Raw genomic sequence first — 21,515 nt, forward strand, 5'->3', positions numbered from 1 at the left:
CCAATAAAAGAGAATATTACAGAAGTCATAATAGGTGAGTTTTAAGAGAGTGGGACTGGTGAATTGTGTCATTCTCAATAGATAATTTACTTATACCTACCTTGCGTGGTTGAAAATCATACTTCACACAGTGCTGAAAACCTTTTCCTTTGGACTTCAGTGATGTGACTATCAGGCAATTGCCAACGAAATGAGCAGAGTAACCAACTCCTTTGCTAGTACGAAAACTGCAAAGAAAACTGAGAATAGTGTAATATCCTCTGTGACAAAGAACAAGATATCTAAAGATTAGTATTATACAAATAATATAAAACATAATTATAAAAATAAAACTTATATCCCTATAGAGTAGAAGGGGTATTACATGTACCAAATAAAGACTAAAACATGAAAAGTTTAGAACAACTAAAAGAAGGCATTTAAATTGGGAAAATAGAAGACTATAGAACCTTTTAATATTTCAATTTAAAATATCACAAATACATAAAAACAAATTAATAGCCAACAAAAGCCTACCAAGTAGATTTCATATACCTTCAATGACCACCTGGAATTAACAAATACAGAAATCATGTACACAGTTAATGTTTTCAAAATCAACTGGCTCTTTAATTCTACTATATCTTTGAAAATAGCTTACAACTTTACCAAAAAAAAAAGTCACGGCCAATTTTGATAAATAACGTAGGTAATCAAGCAAAGGAATACATTTTCACTCAAAAAAAGAAACAAGATGTGACTATGAAATATAGTTATTTTCTTCTAGAGGAGCACTCCTCCAGCTGTGAATTCAATCACAATATATATTTTAAAAAAAAAAGAACAAAACCTGTAAATGTTTTGACAAATGACAGTATTACTGAAATAAAAATATGATCTCCCAAAATGACCTTTCTTTTCTTTTTTTAAATGTACACAACATATGATCTTACGTAAATGGTATCATATCTTGTATGGCACAGTGAGCATTCAGAGATGACTTTTTTTGGGGCTGTGTTGGGTCTTCGTTGCTGCGTGCGGGCTTTCTCTAGTTGCAGCGAGCAGGGGCTACTCTTCGTTGTGGTGCGCAGGCTTCTCATTGCAGTGGCTTCTCTTGTTGCGGAGCATGGGCTCTAGGCACCTGGGCTTCAGCAGTTGTGGCTCGTGGGCTCTAGAGCACAGGCTCAGTAGTTGCGGCACACAGGCTTAGTTGCTCTGCGGCATATGGGATCTTCCTGGACCAGAGATGGAGCCCGTGTCCCCTGCATTGGCAGGAGGATTCTTAACCACTGCGCCACCAGAGAAGCCCCCAAAATGACCTTTCTGAAGTTCATCCCCATTTATGTTTGGAAGTTCAGATGCTTGTTAAAACTCTGTCTCATTACTATCCATATATAATCTTTTGTAATAGAGTTTACAAGTTATTAATAGCTCACATTTTTCTACACTCACATTTCTGAACAGTCATTGTACAAAAAGCACTTTAAATATTATGCTACCATTAAATCCTATGTGATATGTACCATTATTATCCTCATTTTACAGTTGAAGACACCAAAGCACAGAATAAACAGTAAATGGTAAAGGCAGAACTTAAACTCAGGCAATCTTATTTCAGAGCACTGCAAGTATTAAATGAGGCAATACATGTAAGCACTTATAATGCCTAGTACATATAGTAATAACAAACGAAACTTTTATGTTCTTATTACTTGGCATTATTGGTACACTAAAATCATCACGTTCTGAGTCTTTACAGGTCAACCCATTGTTGGGTTGATGAACCCATTCTGTTAGTTATCTACCAAATAATTAATCTTATCTAATTATAACTTCTCACATGGTTACCAAAATCAATATTTTTAAAGCATACCTTAATTATGCTCACAGAACCATGTTAAGTCAAAAAGCAAAGTGAATGAAATCTGGTAGGAGTTTTTTGTTGTTGTTTTGTTTTGTTTTTTTTTACTAAGAACACACAATTGAACTATGCAGACTGGAGATAGGAGGTCTGTAACCCTTGACTCTTAAACTGTAATTGAGGGAAAAAATAGTGAGGCAGGTTGCCTAGAATCAACAGCAAAAAGTGAATAAAATAAACTGACATAACTGTATCTTTGTAGTTTTAACATATATTTATTTATTTACTTATTCTATTTAATATGTTGCCTTGACACTTGACACTGTTCCATATTTACAAGATTGAAATGCTTAAGACAAAAGTACTAAAATTAAATATATTACTTACCAATAAAGATAAGGTTTATCCTTATCAACATTAATGTTATTTAATGGATCCATACGAAACCAAGTGTTTAGGGTGAAGCCATTCTGATAAGGCCACTTTGCAATAGGAGGCAATGCAATTGCCTACAAGGTAATGGAAAAAGATACAAAAGTATCAGTTAAAGAAAATGTAATAGTAACTAAGGTCAAGTATGGCTTCCACAGATTAAAAAACAATGAAGGTATAAATATCAAAGAATCATGGACAAATATAAAAATAGGAACTATTATCATATTAAGATAATCTATTAATATTGTTTGTTGACTCTAGAAGCATTATTTTCAAATATTCAATGAATCAAGTTTCATATCTAAGTTACGTAGTATGGTTCAGACTGTATTCCAAGAAGTCCACCTCCAAGTTCACCAATATACAGTCCCTTATACATATGCTCCAGAATTTTCAGTTTTCTATAGTTTATGTTAGGTTTTCAGTAATATTTCACTTGATTAAAGAAAGCTGAATTTTCAAATCCAAAAGCAATACAGAAGTTAATGGAATAAATACTGAAGAAATATAAGTATTAAGAAATGATATTAATACTAAAGTAAGAGATTTATCATTCAGAAACTGAACCATTGAAATTTATGACCAAAAACGATTCAAATCCACTCACAAGTAGGAAAGGAATAATATAGTATTCAGTAGGTAATAGTAATAAAAAAAAATCTAGACATTCTAAGGAAAAAATGAGAAAGTGGTATATTACTTGACTTGAAGTCAAAAAACATCTGAGTGGATTTACTTATCTTTCTGTGAGATATCTAAATTCCTTCACATAAAAGATAAGTACCCTTTATGATTTTTAAAAAATTTATTTATTTTAGTTTTGGCTGTGTTGGGTCTTCATTGCTGAGCGCAGGCTTTCTCTAGTTGCGGTGAGTGGGGGCTACTCTTGGTTGTGGTGCACGGGCTTCTCATTGCAGTGGCTTCTCTTGTTGCAGAGCACGGGCTCTAGGTGTGCGGGCTTCAGTAGTTGTGGTGCAAGGGCTCTAGAGCGCAGGCTCAGTAGTTGTGGCGCACGGGCTTAGTTGTTCCGCGGCATGTGGGATCTTCCCGGACCAGGGCTCGAACCCGTGTCCCCTGCATTGGCGGGCAGATTCTTAACCACAGCGCCATGAGGGAAGCCCCCGTTTATGATTTTATAACTGATCTGTTCCTCCAAACAGATCCTTCGTATTGCTGATAATGATCTTACTCAAATATAACATATAGCTTCCATATAAAAATCCTCTGCATATAAAATAAAGTTTAAATTTCTTCAGGTTATACAAGGCTGTTCACACACACTGTGGCTCCAACAAACCCTTTCAATCTTATTCTCTTCTTGGACCTTACCCCACTTTCCAAAGTATATCTAAACACAGCAGCTGTTCCACCTGTTCTGTTACAGCTCCCCTTTTTGTACATGATGCTACTTCTGTGCAAAACACTTCCTCCAACAAGATCCCAATTACCCTCAATACCAGGCTAATATCTCCTTCTCCTGTGAAGCTTTCCTGGACTTCACCCCAGTCTAGTTTCTCTTTTCATTGTTTTTCCATAGCACTTAGTACCTAAATCTACAATAGCTTATTCTAACAAGCTGCTTTTGTGTCTACCAATGAGTTCCCAAAGAGTAAGAAATATAGTTTATACTCCCAGCATTGAGACTTAAGACATCGAAAATAATCAATATGTGATCAATGAAAAATCTCAAAGTGGCAAAGCGCCTGCTGCATAAATAAAAACAAAATGAAAACACACACACAAAAACACATAAACACACATACCATTTCAAATGAAGACTCAAACCCTAACAATGAATAAAAATTTTCCTATACAATGTCCTCTCAGATTTTAATATTTAAGCAATTAGTCCAGGCACTTTAATTGTCAATACAGCCTTTTTTCGACTTTTTAAAAAGGGAAATATTTTACTTTGTTTTTTTGTTTGCTAGCAAAATGCAATTCTTGCCAAGTTTACTGCTGGTTAATACCTCCATAAGTTTCACTAAACTAGACTTCACTTACTATAGCTGCTTCAGAGTACCAAGGTAAACAGGAGAAATATTTATTGAGGACATTGAAAAGTGAAGTGATTCTATAGAATTATAATAATAGCTTAACAAATATATTAATTTGCTCATAATGCCTGTGGAACACAATTGGAACAGGGTCAGATTCATGGTTTCCAACCTCTGGCCACAACCAGCATACCCAAGTGCCCTTTCATACCAGCCACGGCAGTCCATGACAGCACTATCATAGCGGCGTTAATAAGCACGCAGAGTGCAGCCCATTCCTTCTCTTTTCCCCCATTACTCCACATGCCCAAGAGATCTCTTACTTCCAACCAGTGGCCCTAGCACTTTCTATATCATCAGTCTTATCATCTGGTCTACTGAGCCCTACATTGGAACTTACACGCTGCATTAAACTAAGAGATACAGGAAAGAATTTGAGACAAGCTGTTCTTCAAGTTTTCCAGAACTACACTTCCACCACAGTAGGACTGAGAGAGTCCTAAATCACATTCAGTTGCAAACACTAGTGAACCAAAATACAACAGAAAAAAGAAAAAATCTCACAAAAGAAAAAGCTAATAAGCTTGAGTGATAATGAAATAATAAGTCTTTGGTCTTGCTACAACTGGTATGAAACACCTGAGAGGCTCTAGGACTGCATTTTTCTTAGTTTCATTGTGGACTTCTAAAAATTTCATAGATAAATAAGGATCTTTATTATGGCCAATCTCTTCAACAAGATAGTTACCTCTACTCAAGGACATTCTCTTAAAATTATTTTTTTATTACATATGTATTTTAAATTTATTATTTTTTTACTGAAGTATAGTCTTCAATATGTAACGGCTAGAAAAAATGTTTTAGGGACCTGAACTCTCCCATTTCTAGAGGGTATGTCTCAACTTCCTGCTCCAGTTACCTACCAACCAGCTCCTTCTTACAGTGCACATTGTATTCCTAGCCTTTTCCAACTGTTTAACTGATGCATACACTCTCCCTTAAGGCACAAAAGCTAACTTTGCAGACTACTGCCTTATGTGGAATCCAGGCCCATTTACTCCCCAACCGTTTGTGCCTGATCACCCATTTTCTAGACTCTTTATATTTCCTTCTAATCCCATGGCGATAATGGCATGACCTTTGGGCTATCTCTATGATTTTGGATTTAAGCTGCCTTCACATTTCCTCTGTATTTCCTTCTACAATATTCTGGTATCCACAATTGGGTATCCCTCATTGTGTCCAATGAGTCCATAGGACCCTGAAATCTATATCCCTCACTGTCTCCTGGACTAGCTGACTCCAAAGTTTATATTCTTATCTGTTGCAATTTGCAGAAAAAATGATTTTGATGTTCATATAGGATGCTTTCAGTTAACTATTTCAGTCAATAGAAGAGTGTACTATTTCTTAAATTAAGCAAATTCAAGAAATAACCATAATCATGAAAAGCAAATCTAGACAGTATATCCATAAAGGTCACAGAGCACGTAAAATGCCATCCTACATTTGTCATTCACCTTTACACTAATCACTGCAGAATTCAACTAACTCTCTGTAAGTATTACCAAACTGCTCATATAGAGGCAGCCGGCTCATAGTAAGGCATCTCCACAATATAAAATACAATTCAGAAGGCCTAGCATATATGGTTATTTTGGAGGGAAAGTAAGTTGTATCATGATTTTAATCACGCAAAGCCACTGCTATGAGCAGTGGTCCAAACAGTATGTACCCTCTTGTTACTAAGATGCCACTGGTTCATGCTCATCCAGAAGCAGATTATCAAACACACTGTAATGGTAAGGGTTTTAAAATCAGCTCCTATCTGAATTTTTCAGCAGTTCAATAGCAGAAGTAACATGTCTGAAAATTAGCCAATCCATTGTTAAATGAAACGCAGGCAAATTTTGGTTCAGGTTGTGACTACTTTAAGACTCTGAACAATGTTATACTGTAGAGGCTTACTTAGTTTTCTCAACTGATGTAACAACAATAATATCATTTATCTTATATAGCTTGTATGACTCAAATGAAATAATAGTTATAAATGTTCTAGTTCCTTCCCTGCTTCCTCCTCTACAAAGGATATACTCTTGATCCAAACTACCCCTTATGGAAACGAGTGATGCAGGAAAAACCAGGAAAGGCGGAAGAGATAGTGTAAGTCCACCAATATCCCCTGAGCAAAAACAATTCAAACATACACTACTACTAACATATAAATAAAATGATCTCTGTGTGTGTGTATGTGTGTGTAAAATGCATTGCATACCAATAGGTAATTGGTGATCGAATGGCTAAAAACGGATTAACTGCCATCTTACTGAGGCAATTCAGGCAATTTATTAAAACAGTTATTAATTCCGTTTTAATTAAACTTTGTTAATTCTATATATAAAACAGCAACTTGCTTATGTTTCAGTCAAAACACTTTGCTCTTCTTCCCCATACCTTAGACTGAAATCTATCAGATGTCAGGTCAACAACAGCTCTGTAAAATGTATTAGAAATACATATGTGTATAAGTAGAACTATTACATATAAAATAACCCTCATCCCCTTAGGGACAGTGACAGTGTTTTCTCTGCTAAGTACCACAATATACATACATATTATATATGCTCTACACTAACAAACTGATATGTAAAATGATTTGCTTCCATCTTGAAAGTGTTTTGTTTTTTTTTTAACGTTCCTATTTTTGTTTCACAATTGGTAGAAACTAACTTAAAAGATTAGTAACAAAATAGTCAGGAAAAAATATAAAATTAGGATAATGGTTGATGAAATGGGAGATTGAAAGGACATTTAAGTACCTGTAATAACCAAAGAGCAATAAATATTTACATTATGTTTTACAACTTATATAGTGCTTAAATAGTATATTATTTCATTACAGGCTCACAGTAACCCTATTCCATTATAAAATGCTAATATTTTACATGAAAGTAAGCTAAGAAACACTAAGGGCTAGTCCTCTACAGTAATGAACTAGAGGATTCAGAAATCAAAACCGGTTCTTCTAGCCAAAAATTACACATACGCTCTACAATGCTACCATGTATATTGAAATGATGAAATCAAGCTTACTGAGAAAGCTAGTTGAAAAGAACAACAAAATGGATAAACTTCCAGCTAGACTGACTGGAAAAAATATAGTAACAAGAATGAAAGAGGAGGCATCACTACATATCCCATAGACATTAAAAGGATAATAGAGGATATGATTAACAACTTTATGCCAATATATTCAACAACTTAGATTAACTGGACAATTACTTGAAAGACACACACTACCAATGCTTACTCAAAACAAACAGAAAATTTCCCTATATCTACTACAGAAATTAAGTTTGTAGTTTATTATTATTATTATTATTTGTGTGTGTGTGTGTGTGTGTGTGTGTGTGGCCTCTCCCGTTGCGGAGCACAGGCTCCGGACACGCAGGCTCAGCGGCCATGGCTTATGGGCCCAGCCGCTCCGCAGCATGTGGGATCTTCCCGGACCGGGGCACGAACCCGTGTCCCCTGCATCGGCAGGCAGACTCCCAACCACTGAGCCACCAGGGAAGCCCAAGTTTGTAGTTTAAAACCTTCCCACAAACAAAACTCCAGACCCAGATGGCTTCAATAGTGAATTCTAGCACACATTCAAGAATAAGTATTATCAATTCTACACAAACTCTTCAATAGAGAGAAACAAATACTTCCCAACTCATTTTATGAGGAATTACCCTAACATCAAAACTGGAGAAAGCTATCACAGGAAAAGAAAAATAGATCGTCAAATCACTCATAGAAATAATTGCAAAGTTTCTTAGCAATATGTTAGCAAATCAAATCCAGTGTTGTATAAAAAGGTTATTACACTGCGATCAAGTAGTTTTTATCCCAGGAATGCAAAGGTGATTTAATACTGAAATATCAGTCACTGTAATTCATCATATTAATAAAGATTAAGAAGAAAAACTATATGATCATTTCAATAAAATCAGAAAAAGCATTTGATAAAATTCAACACTGATATTAACTTACTGATGATGAAAAAAAAACCCCAGTAAATAGGAATAGAAAAGAATTTCCTCAGTCTGATAAAGGATATATCTTAAAACCTAACGCTAATAGTATACTTAATGGTGAAATACTTAATGCTCTCCCCAAGACTGAGAATAAGTCAAGACTGTTACGATTACTAATTGAAGGTCCTAGCCAGTGCAATAAGGTACAAAATGAAATAAAAAGGCATCTACTAAAAAAACCTGCTAGGACAAGTAAGTGAGTTTAGCAAGGTCTCAGGATATAAGGTCAACATACAAAAAAATTTGCATTTTTATATACTAGCATAAAGCAATATGGAATATTTGTGAATTAATTTAACAAAAGATGTTTAAGACTGGCATGCTGAAAACTGCAAAACACTGAACCATCAAAGAAAATGAAAAAAAGGGAGAGATATATTGTGTCCCATGAATTGGAGTACTCAGAACTACATCCACACAAACACAGCCAGATAGTTTTCAAGAAAGGTGCCAACACAATCCAATGTGAAAAGAACTGTCTCTTCAACAAATGGCTTTGAAACAATTTGATAGTCATACGTTAAACAAACAAAACTTAACCTCCAACCTTCCCTCACATCATATTTTAAAAATTTATACAAAAGGGATCACAGACCTAAACATAAGAGGTAAAACAACACAACTTTCAGTAGAATGCATAAGAGAAAAAAATCCTGTGACCTTGGTTTATACCGATTTCTTAGATTATAAAATCATGTGTCATAAAAGAAAGAAAATTTTCATTGAACTCCATCAAAATTAAAATCTTTTGTACTTCAAGAAATATTGTTAAGAAAATAAGAAGATAAGCATCAGACTGGGAGAAATGTGTGACAAACACATTTCCAAATTAACTTACGCCCCAAATATATAATGAACTCTTAAGATAACAAGACAAATAATCACATTTTTTTAAGTGAACAGAAGATTTGAACACAAACATCACAAAAGATTTAAGAATGGCTAATAAACACATGAAAAATGTTCAACATCAGTCATAAGGGCAATACAAAATTAAAACTACAATCAGGTGCCATTACATAACCATTTACATGCTTCAAATTGAAAAGACACAATGTCCAGGATGCAGATCAACTGGGATTTTCATACACTGCTGATGGGGATGCAAAATTTTCCACTAGAGAAAAAGCAATTTGCATGTTTATCATGAAATGAAATACATACTTAACATAAAAACTAGCAATCTCACTCTTTCGTATTTACTCAAGAGATAAAAATACATACCTGCAGAAGACCTTTATTCAAGATCTAGCAGTTTTATTTACAATAACCAAAAACTGAAAACCCAAAAGTCCATCAACTAGTGAATGGATAAACTGCGGTATATCCATAAAATGTAATACTACTCAGAATAAAAAGGAATAGAATTACTGATAAACTACAACATGGATAATCTCAAAAGCATTATGGTAAGTAAAAGAAGCCTGGCAGAAAAGACTACATACTGTATGATTTTATTTATATGAAAAGATAGAATTATACAAACACAAAATAAATCAAAGGTTGCAAGGGACAGCCTAGGGAGAGGGAACAGGATTCAAAGAGACACAAGGGAATTTTGGTGGGTGACAGAATTGTTCTAAATCATGACTGTCGTGGTGGTTACAGGACTATTCAAAACTCAACAAACTGTACTTTTTAAATTGGGGAATTTTACTGTATGTAAATTATACCTTTACAGAGTTGACTTAAAAGAAATAAAAACAAGCATATGTATTTAAAACTTACCGCAGCACTACAACCAGGGAAATTGAAAAAAGTATCAGGACCATGTCTTTGCGGCATCTGATTAAGAACTGATAATAATTTTACTGCATGTCTTGGCTAAGGAAACAAGAAAAAGAAATGTCACTGTACAAATTTAACAAAAATACCTAATATATCACCTTAACCACCAGAATGTTTTCTAACTTGAAAGAAAATTAATTTTAAATCATTTAATAAACTCTTTAAGAGGAACAATTTCCGTTACAAATTCAAGTTTATAGCTCTCTAGAGACGAACTGTTGAACATTAAGTATTAATGCACTGATATTGAATACTTTTCCCTCTGACCACAGCTTACCCAGATTCCACTTTCTCCTCGAAGCATGCTGAACAAAAGCTTCAACTCCTTGACAGTGATGCTGTAGCTGGCAAGAACCCCCAACATATCAACTAGAAGATCTTCAAAGGAAAATAAAGTTATTCTGAACTCTAGTCATGAGCTGCCATCTGTCAAGGTAAATATACTTTTTGAAAGAGCAAAAGTTATCTTGTCATTTCTACATATATATGGATATGTATTATAGCTAAATGCCCTCATGAATAGCCGTTCTAATTAACAATTTTTAACTCATCAGATAAGCAAAAAATTATATTTGAATTTTAGGATTTTCTCCCCATCAGGATTACCATTTCAATTAAGTTCTCTTTGAAAAATTATATAAAATGGATTTTATAAATTCTCAGAATACACACACATACGCGCACACACACACACACACAAATCTGCTATATGCTGGGAAAAGCAGGCAAAAAAATGCAACGGTACAATGATTTAACATTGTAAATTTGTTATTTTCAAATGAAAAAGTGATGGTTAACCACATTTTCTTTTAGAATTATCTACTCTTAATAAAGTACATTCTTGAAATAGTCCTTGGCCCATTAACAACAATTTGGGGCACTCACTCCTTGCCTGGCATTATTCCAAGTGGTTTACATGCATTAACTTCACAAATCCTCCTAACAAGCCTACGAGGTAAGTATTATTATTATCCCCTTCTAAAAATGAGGAAAGTGAAGCATAGATAACTTAATCACACTGCCCAACAACGCACTCTAAGTGGTAGTCAAAATTCAAACCTAGGCAGTATGGCTCCAGAGCCCTCACTCTTACTTACTAGTCTCTAAATAGAAGTACCATTTGAACATCTGACTAGTGACATCCATTATGATAATGTGTTTATGTTCATATAAGAGACACACCAGCTCACCAGATAATAAGAAAAAATTATACATTTAATCTCTTGTCTCTGATTACTTTCTCATCTCTAGACATTGTAATAGTACCTCTATCAATCATTTTTTGCAAGAAATTAAACATCTAAATACTTATACTTCATTTTCTCAATTTCTAAAGCACGTCCTAAGAATTAAAGATACTACTCAAGTTATTACAATAAATATACATTATAAACAATTTATCATCAATTAATAAAATAGGTTAGGTTAGGATAAGTTGAAATAATTATTGACATGTACTATACATTATCCAATATCATACATTAGTTAGTTGAACTTTGAGACTTTAAAAATATTTATTATGTATTTCAAATTAGAAATTTAATATGGTTATTTTCATCAATAAAGAACTGACTTATTCTTACTTAACACCATTATAAGTAAGCAATCTCTACGATAAACCTGTGACTGGATAGTTTAAAGAGATATCTTTTAATGAAAGACCATTCATCATTCAAGTAATAAAAATGTTCATAGTTACTACATATTAGTCAGAATATCTGCTTCTAAGAAAAAATTCTAGATAAAAACCAAGCACTTTAAAATCCTAAGTTAATATAAAGCATTTTTAAGCAATTAGCTGCAATGACAAAACCTTCATAGAAGATTTCTTAAAGGTATGCCTACAAATACTATTTTAAAAGAATTCTATTTCCAAACTTTTATCTCATCTCCTATGTATGTCACAAAAAGTGACCTATTACGTTTGTATTTAATTACATAATTATTAAGATTTCTTATTTATTATACAGATAAGATAGCCAAGCACCTCAGTTTTTAATTTTATTATAAAATTTTAAAAGGTCTATAAAAAAGGTCTTTTCTGTACCAGATTTTTAAAGGAGAAAAAATACTAAGACTATGAAATTCTCTTATCAATTTACTATAGATGTTTAACCACCTTCTAATATGATATCTTCATATTATTAAATGAAAAGAATTTCTTTGAACTTAGCATGCTACAAAACACTCAGAGTGAAAACTCAGCAGTGTTTTGGTGGTTACTGGTGCTTCATTAGTATGTCATCTAAATTTTAATTTCTCTATGGAAAAGTAAGGTAGAGGTATTTTTCTAACACTTATTCATCACTTAAATAACAAAAAGTGAAAAATTTGTGTTATCCACATTATCATTAATGAGAATAAAGGATAAGGGAATTAAGAAGCTTTGTATAACAGAAAATGTGAAAAGCTCTGTGGTACTATCATGCTTACTATCAGCTTACTTCTCAGTGCTCATGAATTATGTACAGTAAGCTAGTATGTTCGTAATTGTGGCTCATTTTCTAAAGTGCATTCTATAAAGTGCACTTTATTTACAAAAAAAGAAAGAAAGAAAAGAAAAAGAATTTTAAGGGCTTAAATCCAGATATGAGGATTCAAAGATCACATGATGTTCTATACAACATGTGTACATATAAGTTTATACATATAAATTCCTGTTAATGCTAAAATTTGCAGATGGTACCATATTTTCATCAAAAAGATGTTTTAATTTTGATTCTCATTTTTCATGAAGTTAGCCATTAGTAACCAATATAGAGAATACTACATCATTCTAAATAGAGATAGATGCCACCTCAAAAGCAATTAGAAATGATTTTAATATACTCTATAAGAAAAACAAAAATTTCAAAATATTGCTTAAATTTGAAAAGCACTGATCTTTATTCTTCATTCTATTTTTTCTTGTTTAATGTTTTGTTCTACTGATATTAAAATTAATTATGCATAGATCAAAATATTATAGAGGATTTTCTGGTGCTGAACTATTTTTAAGGATCAGATATTGATCATATATTGTGAGGAATTATACTAGCACTTTTAGAATTATGAAACCTTTTCATGTCATAAGAAAGTTATATGGAAGATTCATGGCTTAAGAGAATCAACATTTCAAACTCCTTATTTTCTGGGAAATAACTGTTGCTCTGGGACCATCTTTCAAAACATTTCTACTGAAGTGCATCTAACTACAGAGGAGAATGGACTTGCAGGTGGGTAAAGGATTGACAGTGAAGAATTACAGATATGAAAATTATTATTTGAAATAACACATAACAAACACCAAATTATTATTTTTATCTTGAAATTTCATGCAAATAGTATGTTCTAATTAACAATATATCTGCATTTATTTGAACACAAAAGTTCCTCCAAAAAAATATCAAAGTAAAATCGACACTTCCAAAAACTACAGCCTGCTTGTCCGAAGGCTTTTAGCACCTCCTGTCATAGTACCATATATGTCAGACTGGAGAACATGGAGTTCACAGAACTTTTAATAAAGTGGTAATTTTATAGAAATGTAATATGTATTGTGATATTTTAATTATATAAAGGTTTATTAATTAAGTTCTACATAGAAATGTACTGTTTATTTTTCTGATAGATTTCATAGCACTTATTCCACATTACTGAGATTTTCTAAAACCTGGAAAACCAAAACAGTAATTATTTTTGTCTAATACAGAAGTCATCTTTCATTCTTCAGGTTTCCCCTTAACATAAAAGGCAAATTTCCCATACATTTCTACTTATCTATTTTAAAACAAGGTAGCTTCAACAAAACTATATAACCTATAGAACATAAAGAGAAGTATATGAATCTTTATAAACATTTAAATTATACTTTCCTGTCAGATAATCCCATACCTGCTATCATGTCATCTACAGCACTCATTTTCAGCAATACTTGCTCAATTAGCCCAACTTCTGTACTAGTCTGTAAATTCCGAACACTTTTTCGTAGGATGGCTGTAAACATGCTCCATATTTCTGCTTGACATGTGACATCACAGTGTTCCAAAAGCTCTGTCATGCATGTTATACTCTCAGCATCCTGGATAATAAAGTTCATCTCCAAGTCAAACTCTCCACCAACCAGCTAAAAATAAACAGAAAAAAAATCACCAATGATAATGTGAGAGGTTACACATATAACAGCAAAGCTAGCAAGAAAGTATTAGCTACTTTAAAAAATTTCAAGTCTTCTAGCCTGAAATTAATTTTGATGAAAATTTCACTACAGATAAGTGAAAGGTGCTGTTAAAATTAAAACTAGCAAAGAGAAGTCTAATTTTTTTTTTTTTCAATTTGAAAAGGTGATTTCAAATCTCGAAAAATATAGTAAAATAGAGCAAATGACTAAGAGGTGGGATTCTGGGCAAATTCCCTTTAAAAGATGTTGGCTTTGAAAAGTGAAAATTACTAGAAGATGCAGAGATCACTAAGGGTAAATTTCAAGACATGAAAATTCATTTTCTTTTATATTACTAGACTGACAAATAAAATAGATGTAACTGAAAAAGAATAGGTGGGTCTAATCTCCATGTATAGAATATGAAGAAACATGAAACTAGATTAGCAAACTTACAGTAAATGTTGAAATAACAGAATTAATGTTAAAAATGTTTACACGAGAAATACCTAATATCTAGTAGTATTTTTTTAAAAAAAACATGTGAACTGGGAAAGAAAGCTGATTTAATGGCAGCATATTTGACTTGTGGCATTATGCCAAGTGAGTCAAAAGTAGTATTCCTCCTCCCAAATGCTACTTTACTACAGCAATAGACAAATACACATGTAATAAAAGATACAATGATACTCCTATTGTCTATTGATCAAATCTCACATTAATTAGTTTATTCAGTAATAAGTACCATTCTTAAGGAAGAACATTAACAAACTGGATATCTTTTTGATCTAGAGAATAGAAAATTTAGGCAGAAAATAATAGCCATATATAAAATGCGTGACAAATGTGAAGTCATTCATTCATTCATTCATTCATTCAACAAATATTTTATTTATTAAAGACTAGAACTTACTGTTCTAAGAACTAGAAGTATATCTGTGGACAAGAAAAAGTCCATGCACTAACAGTGCTAAATTCTAGAAATAAAGATCTATATACGTATTTACGTATGCTCTACTTTATTCCAAAAAGGGTTGCATTTGGCTTATAAATTACATAAAGTATAAAAGAAGACATAAATTAGGTTCAGACAGGGGCTAGAGATTAGATTCAAGAAGTCAAATTAATTTTCCATCAATGAAAGGTGTTCATTAATATGGATGGATGAGCACACTGTATAATATAAATTTGAAAATAATGGTAATAATACTACCACCTAATCTCACATACCATTTAGTATTATTCTAAGTGCTTTACATATAGTAAATAACTTAATTCTCACAGCAACTAATGACAAAGAAGCAAATATTTTAAAAGTTCTAGAATTCAAGAATTTAAAAACAAAATATTCTCAAATTGTAAAATATTATACTCTGTATATATATTTTCTCTGTAACAGCTCCAAAATTCAACTTTATAAGAAACAAGCCCTTATGCTAACTTCCAACCTTTTACTGACCTAGATATTCTCTCTGGTTAAAAGTTGGTTTTACTTCTATGTGTGAAACGACTTCAACTCCTCCTACTATTTCTGGTTTATTAACAAAAATAGCTATGGGAATGGTTAAGAGATTCGCTCTAATTCAGACTTCCTGGATTCTGATTTTAGCTGCACCACTCACTTTAATGATGCTACTTCTCTAAGCCTGTCACTTCATCTACAATATGGGAATAAAAGTTCCTACCTAATAGGGTTGTTGTAAAGATTAAATAAAGTAATTGGGTTATAAGCACTTAGTAACAAAGTCAGGCATATAGTTAGCATTCAGTTAAGGAGTTAACGTTAGCTATTACCAGTTCTCTTACCGCAACTTTGAGCTAAAAACTGTAGTCATCTGATCACATACTTATAAAGTACCATGAAACAGCCAGTGTAAACCTTATGTTTCCAGGAAAAGCTAAATTATTGTAGATCGTGTACTCTTAGATATTACTTGTAGATCTAGCAAAACCAACTCAAGCATCATTTTCACCGTGCCATGGTCTCACCAAGCATTGCTTACTTTTTCATATTCATATATCCAATTGACTTGGGTCACTACTATGAAACTTGTAAACCCATGATTAGTAACTTAGAAGAGGTTCTCCAGAAGTGAACCACAGAGAAATAAACAGATTTGAAAAACAATGACAACTTACTGACTGAACTAAAAGAAGTAGATACCAAAGTTTAAGTCTATAAGACTCAGAATAAATCTCTGTAAGAATCAGTATACACTAAAATGGAAGAACACTGAAGAATTTTTTAGACTAATCTCCTTAATGAGTTGTAAATGCTTAAGTAGAATCTGGTCTACCCAAGAACCATTATCAAATGAGTAAATAACAGAAATGGGCTCAGTGGTAACAAAAAATAGTCTGCTTTTAAAGGAATTAACAATTATAATGTGTAATTCTAACAATCAAGCTATTATGTGAAGCCTAAGGCTCTATCTTTCACAGTTAAAAAAACAATGCCCCTTTCTATACATCATTTAATTACAAAAAAGCACAGTTATGGCTCCCTGATTTCACTGCCAGAAGCTGTAAAAACATTTATTATAAACGTTAGAACAGAGTGGACCTATGTTTTTGGATGGTCTTTCTAACTCCTATTATAATTTTTAATACATTAGTATTAAGGAGGCTAACTGCTTGCAGAAATATCATTCCAAGATTAGGGAAATATTTATTCCTCACTTGTAATGAACAGTTCAATATTTATCAACTAAAGCATACAAGAAAAACTAGAAACAGTCAGTCTTTATTATTTAAACAATTCCCTAACAACCCTATGAGGAAAAGGCATAGTTGTCTTCAGAGAGGGAAACTGAAGATAAATGAGGTTACGCAACATAACCAAAGTCACACATGAGTAAGTGGCAGATCCAGGATTCTAATCTAGACTAGAAAATGTACCGAAACAACTTGCTATGAAGTCAAGAGTGTAAACTTAAAAAACAGAGATGGGACGTGTCATAGTAGCTCTATTAAGAAATTAGTGCTTTGAGAACAGTGTATGGGTAAAATGAGGGAAGACAAAATGATTTCCGTGGGTAAGAAATGAAACATCAAGAGGTAGTAAATCACAATAAAGGAAAACAACCAGTTTATTTAAAGTTATTTAAATGAATTATTTCAGTAAGAATGTCTAAGACTTTGAAGGCTCAATTACAGGAAAATTAGCAATAAACACTAAAAAAGGAAACACAGGAAAACATTTTAAAAAGCAAAAAAATTGACATGACAGGCTAGAAAGCTAAACCAAAAAAAAAAAAAAAAAACCTAAAATCACTGTTACCATAGTACAAATGAGATTTATAAATGAATTGAGACTTCCTGTAAATCTGAATGTGTCAATATGACACTCTATTTGCACAGTTAAGGGTTTTCTTTTCCTCCAGGCCTTCTCCTTAAAATTCTAAAAGGTATTGGCATTCAAGAAAAGCGGTCCACAATGGCCCTTCCTACTCAAGAATCTGTCGTAAGTGAATAAAATAAATATTGGTGAGCCTGTTTAATGAAGTAAGTTTTATTTACATAAAAGCATAAAAATTACTGTAGAAAAATTTAGAATATCAAATGCTGGCCTGGAAATGTATTATCTTCTGAAAGTACTAAGGTTTATAATTACTAGCAATTTAAGTGTCTTTTATTTTTTAAGTACAGAGTTTTAAATATCTTTATTTTGAAATCTTAGGTTATTAGTTAGGATCATATGGAATAATTCAATGTACATTAGACTAAATCAAACTGGATAATTATTAACCAGTTGGATTTCTTTGCAAATCTTTGCAAATCTGTGGATAAACTCTAAACTAGATAACATTGCTTATAAAGCCCCAGTTCAACACCCCACATTCAGCTTCCTCTACTTTCCATTCCCTAGCTACTGTCATAAAAAACATTTCCACAATGCCATCTCTCACTTCATCTAAAACTCTTTATAATGTTACTCCCTATGCATGAAATAGGGTTCTCTCCCAACCCCTAATTTTAACTTCCATTAAACCTCCAAATATCAGTTTAGATACCACTTAATCCAGAAAGTCTTCCTAGTAACTACAAACACTGTCTTTCTCTGAACTCGCATTACAACCCATCCACATCACAGCAATCATTTCAGGATATCCTAGATGTTTACAGATTTCTTTCCACCCCCAGTTTACAGTAAGCTTTGTAAGGGTAAGGACCATTTCTAACTATCAACCATATCTACATCACTAGCACACTGACAAACCCATGCAAATTATTCAATATTTAACATGGAAATGGGAAGATGGCAGGATGAGAGGACAGAAGGGAGGTAAGTAGGCTGGCAGGAGAGCTTCACAAATTCATGGTCCATCATCAGGTTGTAAGCCAAAGACTTTCTACCATACTCTACTTTTCTCTTTTAGCAATGAATTGCTCTTAATGCCATATAACTTTTCTAAAGTTCCAGAGATGACCACAAAGCCAAAGAAAATGTTTCCTCATTCTTGTTTATACCCCTTGGTTGCATTATTTTTTTCTTCTATTACCACTTAAAAAATATGTAAGGTTTCACAGGTAAAATTCGGGAGACATGTTATTGTCTAAGTAAGGGACTAAGTACAATACACACAATTTTTAGTTGTTAAAATCAGGCTTAAATATACTTCCAGTTTCTAACTATTTTCAAGTGAAATCAATTACAATATCTTCCTTTGAAAAAGAATGGGAGTGATGTCACCAAAAAACACCAGAGTGGGCAGCTATGTCCTCCCTAAAAAACTAATGATCTAGCAAAAACTGGCAGAATAAACTTCTGAAGATTTCTGGAATCAAGTCAAAAATGTACAACAACCAAGGGAAGACGGTGAGGAAGAAGCTACTGCTTTGTGGGGCACGTCCCACCTTCAATCCCTCAGATTGGCAACAGTCACGAGAACGCAAGCCTGCAATGGTGGTGAGGGTTGCTAGTTCCAAAGGAAGCACTAGGGACCTTATTCTCAAAGAACTGTAGTTGTAGGTCTGAACCTGACTGGCAGCTCCCTCAAGGATAGACACAAAGAATTTTCTTTGCTTCACTCAACTCAGAACGTTCCTAGAGCTAGAACACTTGTGCTGAAAGCCTTTAAAGGCACATGTATTAGCTGCAGCACCTGAGGCAAGCCAACACTTGGGTCAAGCAGTAGACAGACCTGGAAGCCTGGGAAGGAAGACATGGGGAAAGGAGATAAATGTGGCTATAAGGTCTTTCAAAAGCTTTCATGTATACTGGGTAATCCAGAAAGCCACATGCATGCCCAGGGCAGGTCGCACATTCAGAAAAGGTCTACAAAGTCCCTAAGCTTTCATTTGTAGCTGACCTTTAGGCTCTACACAAGTAGGAAGTAAAAGCTAAAGCAGAGATGTAAACAGCCTGACCAAACACTGAAGAAGTCTCCAGCACAGAGCAAAAGATGGGGAAGAGCATTTTCCTTTCCTTTTTTTCCCTTCCTTGGCTCCAGGCATTTAAGGTAACTCTGTCAAAACATCTGCTGCCCATCAAACTAACAGAACAAAGCCTTCAATGGCCAAAAGTGGCAGAGAATACAGATCTTATACAGAATACAGAATATAATTTAGAAAAGCTACTAAGCAAACAGCAATAATAACACACAATAGCAACTACAAACTCAAGAGTAGGGAAAAGAACAGAATTTCCAGAGTTTCCACATTACAATATTCAGAATGTCCAGATTTCAACAAAAAATTATGAGACACACAAAGAAACAAGAAAGAATGGCCCATCAAAAGAAAAAATTAATTTTGTGTTCAAAATTTGATAACTGCTTTTGTCTTATCTCCTTCCTCTATTCTGTCTTCCAGCTTATGTTTTGCTTTCTATTAGTTCACAGATGTCTTCTACTGTTAGCCAATCAAATTACTTATAGAAGCAGATATAATCTAATTATAAAGCTCTTGAATTATTAATTTCTAAAGAATAGATCTTCAATATAAAGCTATAACTGTGTAATTTTACAAAGAAACAAAAAAGTGAAAACATGATAATTAAGAACCACCATTTTGTGAACATTAATTATATGTTGCATAATTTATGCATATAGCCTCATTTAATCCTCATAACTCTGGGAGATGAGTATCTCAAATAAGGAAATTGAGGTTAGCATAAGTTAAGTAACCTGCCCAAGGTCCCTAAGCTAGTGTCAGCATCAGAATTTGTCTTGTCAATATCATAAAGAATTAAAAGTATCATTACCAGAGAGATCACCCACAAGACATAAATATGTACTGCCACCAGTCATCTAACCTTCAAAATCTGATGTTAAACATTAGCATATGTAATAAATGACTTTTAGATAAGTGTTCAGCAAATAACAGGAAAACTTTATAATTTGGACATGAACATAATAAGTTAATGATCCTAAACCGAGCCAACAAACCAAGGCAAGAAAAATAGAAAATTACTGGGTTTTTTTCCTATTTCTTTTACACAAGTCTTCTCTACAAGTAATTTATATTGACAATCTTTCTGCGGTACAGGAATAACTATACCCAAGAGTATAACAAATGCTGCTATCACAAAAACTCTACGGAAGGGAGGAGGAAACAAAGGGAATAACTATCATACGATAAGTGCCTTCTTTAAAATATATTTTAAACAACTTGCACTTTATCAAAAGCAAGTATAACCATCTTTATAATTGCTTTATATGACTATACCAAACATATATGACAAATCCACCTGGCTACTAGTAGCCAACTGACATTTGAAGGAAAACTAAATGTGTTAATTGCCAAACCACTATATGCTTTTAAATTCTAACTCCTAGCCTAACAATGAAAACTCTAATCTATTTCATAAATAAAAACAAAGTAGAGACTTCTGCAGACAAATGAAAGCTGAGAGAATTTGCTGCCCGCAGACTTTTACCATACGGAGTGTTAAAGTAAGTTCTTCCAGCAGAAGGAAAATGATACCAGCTGGAAATTTGAAATGACACAAAAAAATTGAAGAGTGCCAAAATCAAGACTGTTGTTAAATGCAAAAGACTGTTTTATCTCATTTTGAAAATTCTTTAAAAGATAACTATCTAAAGCAAAAATAACAAGGCATTAAGGGATTTATAACACATATGAAAGTAAAACCAATGACAGCAAGATCACAGAGGACAAGAAAGGAGAAATATAAGTATACTTCTAAAAGATTCTTAACCTATACTTGAAGTAGTATATTATTTGAAGGTAGAGAGTAAGTTAATGCATATTGTATACTCTAGAGAAAACAC

At 33.2% G+C, this 21,515-nt stretch overlaps 1 protein-coding gene across 1 annotated transcript in view; it reads right to left on the reverse strand.

Annotated features, from left to right (window-relative positions):
• The window catches only part of NBEA (neurobeachin), a 620,750-nt gene that overhangs the window by 553,773 nt on the left and 45,462 nt on the right, over nt 1-21,515 (reverse strand). The window contains exons 2-6 of the mRNA XM_022574654.2: nt 14,016-14,247; nt 10,420-10,520; nt 10,083-10,178; nt 2,228-2,349; nt 101-227 (exon numbers count right to left, since the gene is read on the reverse strand). Of these exons, the coding sequence (XP_022430362.2) occupies nt 101-227; nt 2,228-2,349; nt 10,083-10,178; nt 10,420-10,520; nt 14,016-14,247 (678 nt within the window). The remainder of the gene's footprint in view (nt 1-100; nt 228-2,227; nt 2,350-10,082; nt 10,179-10,419; nt 10,521-14,015; nt 14,248-21,515) is intronic.

This window comes from Delphinapterus leucas, chromosome 18 (genome assembly GCF_059928025.1).
Source record: "Delphinapterus leucas isolate spDelLeu-1000000601 "Yukka" chromosome 18, BTC_Dleu_Yukka2, whole genome shotgun sequence".
NCBI classification, from domain to species: Eukaryota; Metazoa; Chordata; class Mammalia; order Artiodactyla; family Monodontidae; genus Delphinapterus; species Delphinapterus leucas.